The sequence below is a fragment of the Taudactylus pleione genome, unplaced genomic scaffold (assembly GCF_031769625.1).
Source record: "Taudactylus pleione unplaced genomic scaffold, aTauple2 ptg000079l, whole genome shotgun sequence".
In the NCBI taxonomy this organism is placed as follows: Eukaryota; Metazoa; Chordata; class Amphibia; order Anura; family Myobatrachidae; genus Taudactylus; species Taudactylus pleione.
The window spans coordinates 4,223,509-4,232,381 of record NW_028284481.1 but is presented as its reverse complement, the minus strand read 5'-3'; the positions used below and the strand labels follow the sequence as shown (position 1 = coordinate 4,232,381).

The following is an 8,873-nucleotide window of genomic DNA, read 5'->3' as shown; positions in this document are numbered from 1 at the left end:
CTAATGCCTAACCCTCCCCCTCTAATGCCTAACCCTCTCCCTCTAAAGCCTAACCCTAACCCTTTCCCTCTAATGCCTAACTCTAACCCTCTCCCTCTAATGCCTAACCATAACCCTCCCACTCTAATGCCTAACCCTCCCCCTCTAATGCCTAACCCTAACCCTTTCCCTCTAATGCCTAACTCTAACCCTCTCCCTCTAATGCCTAACCCTAACCCTCTCCCTCTAATGCCTAACCCTAACCCTCCCCCTCTAATGCCTAACCCTCCCCCTCTAATGCCTAACCCTCTCCCTCTAATGCCTAACCCTCCCCTCTAATGCCTAACCCTAACCCTTTCCCTCTAATGCCTAACTCTAACCCTCTCCCTCTAATGCCTAACCCTAACCCTCTCCCTCTAATGCCTAACTCTAACCCTCTCCCTCTAATGCCTAACCCTCCCCCTCTAATGCCTAACCCTAACCCTCCCCCTCTAATGCCTAACCCTAACCCTCCCCTCTAATGCCTAACCCTAACCCTCCCCCTCTAATGCCTAACCCTAACCCTCTCTCTCTAATGCCTAACCCTAACCCTCCCCTCTAATGCCTAACCCTAACCCTCCCCCTCTAATGCCTAACCCTAACCCTCCCCTCTAATGTCTAACCCTAACCCTCCCCTCTAATGCCTAACCCTAACCCTCTCCCTCTAATGCCTAACTCTAACCCTCTAATGCCTAACCTTAACCCTCCCCTCAGTGCCTAACCCTTCTCCCATCCCTCCCCCTAACCCCACTACTTACCGTCGGGATTCCGGCCTTCGGGTTGCTGACACCGGGATTCTGGCTGGTGTCGTGATTCCGATGTCGGCATTCTGAGCGCCAAAATCCTCACTGTCAGGATTATGACTAAAACCTGTAATGGTTATATTGCTTACAGTACGTGGCCACTTTAAATCTGGCATGTCTCAAGATATATCATCCTTTACCAACCAGTTATACATATCTCACATATCCAGGTTGGCTCCCATTCGGTGCAATAGACGCTGATATTTAGTGGAAAGAGAGATGCACATCCGTAAAAAAGAGGTGAGCAGTCTGCAGTTACCCTTATGTTACAGTCACACTTGCAGGACACCTAAGCTGCACCAGAGATTCATCAATGACCCCCAAATGTATTGTTTTATTTGAGTCCCCTGTTGTATAAATTACCTTTTTCGTCCCCTCTGTTGTCATTGATTATTTATATTCCTCATGCTACCCTCATGACCCTGTGAATGGCGGTGACCCCTATTTTATTTGTTCTGCAGCGTGTGCAATGCCTTCAGAGGAAAGAGTGTGCTTAGCAGTGAGAGGCGGCCTCCGTCAGACACAGTGCAAGTCATGTAAGCTGATTGTATGCTCCCCCCAGCCCCCCTCACACATCCAGTGCATGCAGAACAGCTCAAACTGGCTGCTACCACTGCAGTAAGCAGTGAGAGTGGGGAGGTGAGCCTGCAGCAGCACATCCACGTTATGTGCACATAGGGAATGTCAGAGAAAGGGAGGGCTCTCCTCCTGGAAGAGGTTAAGAGGGGCATTGGATGCTGCCAGACTGCTGGCTGATAGCTGCGTTCTGCAGGGGTCCTGTGCCAGCGTGTGTCACATATGGAGGAGAGGACCATAGCAAAAGAGGCCAGGACTGGAAGCGTTAACCCCCAGGCTTGTTCCTACAACATGAACCTGCTGCCATGGTGGTGTGAGGAGATGCTGCCTGCCTCCCTTCTCTATGCAATGAGTGTATGACGGTGGCAGATAAAGATTCCCGTTGTGGTTCCCCACAATTAATCTGTGAGTATTCTCTTTGTTCCAGCCTGATCGGCGCAGCAGACATGTGTAGCAACCAGGTCAGCTTGCAGGACGAGCAATGCAAGTTCTATTCCTACATGTTCTACCAGGCTGTGCGGGACCAAGAGCCTGTGTGGAAATTAGAGGAGATGAGGACTATGGAATATTTTCACTGGGAGGAAGATGCTACGATGAGGAGCTACTCTCCATCCGACGCTCTGATGTACGCAGTGGTGCATAATCACCTGCGCTACGCCCAGTATCTGCTGTCTCACTTCCCAGAGGAAGCCCTCAAGGTGCCAGGGATCAAATTCTGCTGCTGTCCTCCATCCGCCCTCCACCTAGCCCTGGCGGTCACCTATGACCGGAGGGACATCTTGATCCTGATCATTAAGATCTCCCACAAGCTGCCGAGCCTCCACTCCTACGTCAACAGGGCGAGCTGCTTCCACCTGTCGGACGGCAAGACCCCCCTCCACCTGGCCTGCGAGCTCTTGAGCGCCGAAACTGTCCTCATCCTCCTAGGCAATGGGGCGTCTCCAAAGATCATGGACCGCAAAGGGGAAACCCCTCTGGATATCATTTTGGAGCAGCTTTGGAGCTCGAAGGTCAACGTGGAGTCTAAAAAACTGTGTTTGTACTATCTGCTGCTCTTCTCCCCTTCCCTGAACTTCAAGATGAGGAAAATACTGCAGGACAATCCCAAATTTTGGACTCCCTTGCTGGGGGAGGATAAATTTGATTACCTGGTGGGCAACACACCTGCAACATTGTACCTGACAGCCATGCAGAAAGTCCTCCGTTGTCTCTCTCCATCCAACTTCCCACAGAGCATCCAGGCTCTCCCCATACCTCATGCATTAAAGCCATTACCTGGCCCAGATTAACTTCAGGCATGGATTGTGGTTGGCTGGAGAATCCGATCAAGGCCACCCTCCTCCTGATGCTCCCCCCCCCCCATTCCCTTAATATATTAAATACATTGTAATGTGCGCAGTCAATTAATTTCGACCACTGCAGACGTGTTACTGACTATTTGTCCTCAGAAGGGGCTGTGGTTGCATTAGCATTAATCAATGAGCTTTATGGGAGAACACCGACTAACACATAGAGGATAATGAGGCCTTGGAAAAAATTAATTACAAGTGTAGCATTTGCATTATAATTTGAATTGGTGTTTGCAGAGGAGTAATAACAGGCTGAGAATGTCGATGGTCCTACAGATAACGATGAACCACAACACAAAGCATGCTCTGATACTCCCAGTCCTATCCAGCAAACCAGGAGTTACAGTCCAATAGCATCCAGACAGTCACGAGTCCCTGACTCTTGTTTTTAAGGCGGCAATTGCCACTAGATTTTTTTATTAACCCCTTAACTATTTAATCTTGCTTTCAGCGCTGCCTGTACATTGCAAATAGCAAAGCAGCTGGCAAAATGGTATGTGCACAAATCTGCATATAATATGCACATAAATATATATTATTATTATTTGTGAATAGGGTAAAATATGTAAGTAAAGTGTATACAGCATATATAGATTTAGATATATACATATATATATTTATTGGGTGGTAGAAAGAAATCAAAGAATATTTTATAGCCCTCAAAGGGGCAAAGGGTGATGCCAATGGGGTTTGTTTTTGTATCTAAGAAGTAAATACTTGCATGTGTAGATGTTGTGTTATTGTCAGTTCTGTATATATTATATATAACGGTGTGTATCTTCTTTTGTGCATACATAGTGCAACATTTATAAAACCGACCCTGGAGGAAAGCGTTGCTAAAATCGCAAAAATAATAACGCATAACAGTTTCTGGTGTTTTTCTATTTTCCTTGTCACCTTTTTATTGGAGAGATCCTAGTAGTATATAAGGAGGGATTAAGGGGCGCCCCACTGCGCCTTATGTATAAGGGGCGCCCCACACGTTTAATGCAGCCAGCAGTAGTGTAGAGACTGCGCTGTGTTCTAAAGGGGTTTGCTAAGGGTCGCTTTGCATGATCTGCGTTTGTGTGACATTTCTGTAGCACGTTGAGGGGTGGTTTTTGAGTGGGCGCGCTGCGGCGATCGCTTTTCCGCCTTTTGCCATAGTTGCGCCTGTGAGTTTATTTATGCTGTGGCCAGTTTCGGCCCTTCCCCTGGCCTGAGACACCCACTTTGTGTGCCTTTAGATCCTATACCGTAATACCGTGTTTAGACGCCAACATCGGTTGCACCATTGAAACCTGCAGTAGCCCCTATGGCAGGTGTAGATTTTCCGTCTCTGGACTCCAGAGTGAACGATTGAGCGTCGGTGTGTGTAAACACTTCAGCTGCATGCCCAGTGCGTCTGAATAGCCAGCGCCCAGGGACATCGCAACTGCGCCTGTGTGCGCACACACCGTGGCACGCATGCGCTGTGCAAGTTTTTAGGGATCTACGCACACGCGCAGTACCAACAAAAATCGCTCAGCTCCATGAACACCGCATTGCATGTGACTCAGAATTTTGCATATTATTGCAGAACAGATAGAAGCACCCCCAATATTTGTGCTGCCGCTATCAATGTCTACGCAATGCCCTTCTTCATACAGGTTACTAGAGTAACACCAATCGTTTAAAACGTCGGCTCCTGTTGAAACCCACGCCCTTCCTTCATTGTTCTTGGTTTTATTAATGTTGCTCATGTTTGGGGCAGATGTACTAAGCTCTGGAAAGTGATAAATTGGGGAGTGATAAAATAACAACCAATCAGCACCTAACTGTCATTTTTCAAACACAGCCTGTAACATGACAGTTGGGAGCTGATTGGTTGGTCGTTTATTATTCTCCACTTTATCACTTCCCAGAGCTTAGTACATCTCCCCCATAGGGCCTGATTCATAGGTTGAAAGAAATCGTTTCCAGTCTCAGCGGTTCTGCGAAAATATCTTACTGCCGCAACTGTTAGAATTTGTACAGAGACGGCCACTGGCCACTTGCATAGTATGATTGATCAGCATGCCCATGGGAAGTGACCCACTGGAGCCTTTACAACTGCGTACGAATACGCAGTCGCAGGCTGAGACACCCCCCCAAAATAGTCGGTACGCGCCTGCATTCCACTCGCCACTCCCCCAAATGATCACTGACTGGTAATCTCTCTGTGTCTAAGTCCACACTGCAGTCGCCATCGTTAAAAAAACTCGGCGCATCCGCAGTGCGACTCATACGCAAGTGCGCTGCGCAGTGCAAAAATAATCGCTCAACTACGCAATCAACGGCACTGCGTCCACCTTTGAATCGGACCCACAGTCATGGTGTAAGACTTTAGCTTTAAAGTGGAACTAAACATGAAAACACCATGGGGCTATCTTTACTAAAGTGAGAGATTTTAGAAGTGTCGATGTTGCCCATAGCAACCAATCAGATTCTAGCTATTATCTTCCAGAAAGTGCTAGTTAAATGTTAAGTAGAATCTGATTGGTTGCTATGGGTAACATCTCCACTTCTAAAAGCTCTCGCTTTAGTAAATATACACCTATGACACTTTAGAGAGCACCTGAGATGACAATGTACCGGATTATATAGCCCGGAGGGGTTGCAATGTGCTGTATAGACTCAAAGCAAAAATATCTCTAGCTCTGATTGTCGGTTTTATTTTATAAATCTTATAGAGCACAAGCGAAGAGGTAAAATAAATCATCTGTAATAAGACACGATAATGTACCCCATCATTTCTCTAGGAACTAGTCACGTCAGTGAGATATGTGGTACGGTCAGTGGCGGATATATAATAGGTGCAGGATAGACCCCCACGGTGTGCTGCAAATGGCCCACCCAGGCAGTAATGCTGCCTAGGAACTTTTGCCTTATAGGTCAGGGATATCGCTAGCTCCTAGCTCCTGATTAATTGGCTTCACATTGTCCATTCCACAAAATCTGCCCCCACTGTGAGCAGAAGCGGCATCTTCCGTGAGTCCATCATGACGCCCATACACAGCCAGATCTAATTGTTCAACCCGATTGCTTAACTGGAGCTGTACAGATCTGGTTGTTTCATGGTTGAGGCTAACGCCCTGGATTCTGTATGTCGAAGCAGTCACCTACTGATCTGATTACAGTCATGTACTAAACAATCATACAATACAATCATTATTTTATTTTACAGCAAAACAGTCATTATCAATTTTGAAAAAAAAAAAAAAAGTTGCCTAGTGTTGGCTTATTTATAAATATGGCAGTGTGCAGTGAGTAACTTGCCTTTTCTTCAGGGATGTTCGGGAGATCCCCAAATGTCAGAGAGTTCTCCTGCACTCCATCTTCAAGGCAATCTAGGGGGCTTGATGACGCAGTGTGCGGCAAATCATGTCACAGTGCCCCCCTCTCTTGCTGTGCGATGCCACAAATCATGGAATTCCACGGTGGCGGGTGGGGTCGCCATGACACTATTCACAGCGCTGCTCCCCCGCATATCCCACCTCTATCTCCTTTACAGGGTCTTCAAAAGGGTATCATGTAAAAGAAGGACATTTTTAATCTGGGTATACAGAACTGTTCCTGTTCAAAATATTGCAGTTATCACTTTACCACTATTACAAGTCACTTTATTGGTTAAGTTCCACGTTAAAGCGACATTCTGCCAGATAATTACTGCCATCTGGCCTTTATAGGAGATCTACAGTTTGCTTTAAATGGACATTACACCAAAATACACAGATGTTCTTGCTGGTTAAAAAAAAAAAAAAGTGTCCCTTGTCTGCTAGAGGCTAGGGGGTACATTTACTAAGATTAAAGTTCTATTAAGAAGTGATGTTGCCCATAGCAACCCATCAGATTCCAGGTATGATCTTCTAGAAGGTGCTATATAAATGAGAAGTAGAATCTGATTGGTCGATATGGGCAACATCACTTCTTAATAGAACCCCCATCTTAGTAAATTTACCCCTATGTTTATATTGTATATTAATGTCATCGGTGTTCTCTATTGTAATGATTATTTTCCCCTTTGGAGTGTTGGGTGTAGTATGAATAGTCAACAGTCAGAATGTCAACATGGACTTTAGGTCTACGACCAATATGCCGACATGCAACAAGGGCGACATGGTTAACATGTCGATATGTTCATTATGTCGACATGTATCGTGACACCAGAATGTCGACATATGTTTTTATGCTTATTTTAGCCTAACTGTAAACCATACTTGCCGACAATCTGGCTGCCCCTTCCGGGAGGGAGCAGCCCGATTTTCGGGAGGCTCCCGACCAAATCGGGAGGGTAGGCAAGTATGGTAAACCTATCCCTAACCCGCAAAATAGACATGTCAAACTTTTGTTTGCATGTCGAGATATTTGGCGATCAAAAGACCATGGGCCGTATTCAATTAGCAGCGAAAAGCCGTTTTTTTGCGATAAAGTTTCGCCGGTGATGTAATTGCACCAGCGGAAACTTATCCCCGTATTCAATTGTTGCGGCTTTTCGCTGGTGTGAAAATGCAATGCAATGTACCCGTTGGAAAAGTTTTGCCTATGAATAGCTGTCGGAAAAAAGTGCAGAATTGTGGTTTTGGGGTGTAAAGGTGGGAAACCACCCTGCACCCTCAGGACAGGTCCTCAAAGGAAAACTGCTTCAAAAAAAATTCTAAAAAGTAATAAAGAACACCCCAAAAAATTACTTTGAAAAAGGGGGCTAAAAAGTTCAAAATTGGGGCACAAAACTAATAAAATAGACTTTGGGGGGGTGGGGTCTGCAAGTGTAGGGAAGGTGTTTTTTTGATTGCAGGTGCTTGCTGAAGGTGCGTTTTTAACGTTTTTTAAGACCTCACTTTAGTAATTTTTAACCATGTTTGCACCAATTTTCATGTACCCCAAATTTGCTGGGACTAGTTATTTTCTGGAAAAAAACTACTAAATGCTATTCTTCACCACTTGTGCAAAGACACTATATAGAGGCAATTGAAAGCACTTAAGTACCCCAAAAAGCTCCAGGGGGCTAATCAGGGACATCTATACTGATCCCCAATGTTAGTGCATCTTTTTGGGGGGTGTCAGGCTGATTTCCCCAAAACCCTCAGCACTTTTCGCCTGTTTGAGTTTCGCCGGGGCGCGTTTTCGCATCCTTTGGAATTTAATACGGCGAATAGTGGGGGCGCACACGAAAAGTTTCCGCGGCTAAAACATGCGAAGTCGCCAAAAAGTGCGGCATGCGAAAAGAACGGGACTTTTCGCACCTAATTAAATATGCCCCCATGTCGGTATTCTGAATGTTGAACCTGTCGACCAGCTGTCCAGATACCGGAGTCATTAAGTCATCTATGAAATTGCAATATTAATATTATTATTATTTATTTATATGGCACCACAAGTGTTCCGCAATATCGCTAATCGCTCTCTGTGACGTGGCATCGCTACATTTGCTTTAATGCAGTTTGCGCTTTTATGGAAAAACCTGTATAATAAAAACATTACAACGCGCAAAAGCGCCACAGGTAATAAGGACTGTTCTGATTCCCCTTGAGCTAATTAAATAAGGGTAAAGGGAGAACAATGAATAAGATTACAGGAATGATAAGAGTGTATAAATAAAGTATGTGTGTATGGAATCGGGTGGTTTTGGTCCTAGGCAGGACTTTGTAATCACGCACAATTATGAGACTGTTTTTTTTTGGCATTTTCTATTATACTTTGCCTAAACAAGCAATATGGCAGCTTAATATGTTGAAATATGCAGATAAATACCTTTTTGTGCAGAATAACTAATGTTCATATGCTCAAATATTTATACAAACACAAAGTGAAAATAAAACACTATTTATAAATTGGATGTATGTTTCCTTTACTAGTTGTATTGTAACCTTTATTTCTCTATTTTCTTAAATTGCAATGAATAACTGCAGAAATAATACATCAATAGGTGTATACAATACAATAGGTAAATCCTAGACAGGGCTGCAGGGGGGTGCCTCAGGCCCCAGTGTGGCAAGTCGGTGATGTGCGCGGGATGTAGTCTGGAAGCTGACGGTCTAAATGCCGACCGTCGGCTTCCAGACTCTCTAATCCCGGTGTGGTACTAATGACAGGCGTCAAAAACTCGATGCCTGTCATCAACCATATG

General features: G+C 45.1%; 1 protein-coding gene across 1 annotated transcript; it reads left to right on the top strand.

The window, feature by feature from the left end:
- Nucleotides 1-1,458: 1,458 nt before the first annotated feature.
- On the top strand, nt 1,459-8,547 carry LOC148532351 (ankyrin repeat domain-containing protein 9-like). Its single transcript, XM_088467957.1, has one exon. It carries the CDS (start codon nt 1,754-1,756, stop codon nt 2,684-2,686), a length of 933 nt encoding a protein of 310 aa, XP_088324083.1. The 5' UTR covers nt 1,459-1,753; the 3' UTR covers nt 2,687-8,547.
- The last annotated feature ends 326 nt before the right edge of the window (nt 8,548-8,873 follow it).

Bases quoted from the DNA above. Each gene is read 5' to 3' on its own strand.
- LOC148532351 (XM_088467957.1), top strand. From the start codon at position 1,754: ATGACGGTGGCAGATAAAGATTCCCGTTGTGGTTCCCCACAATTAATC.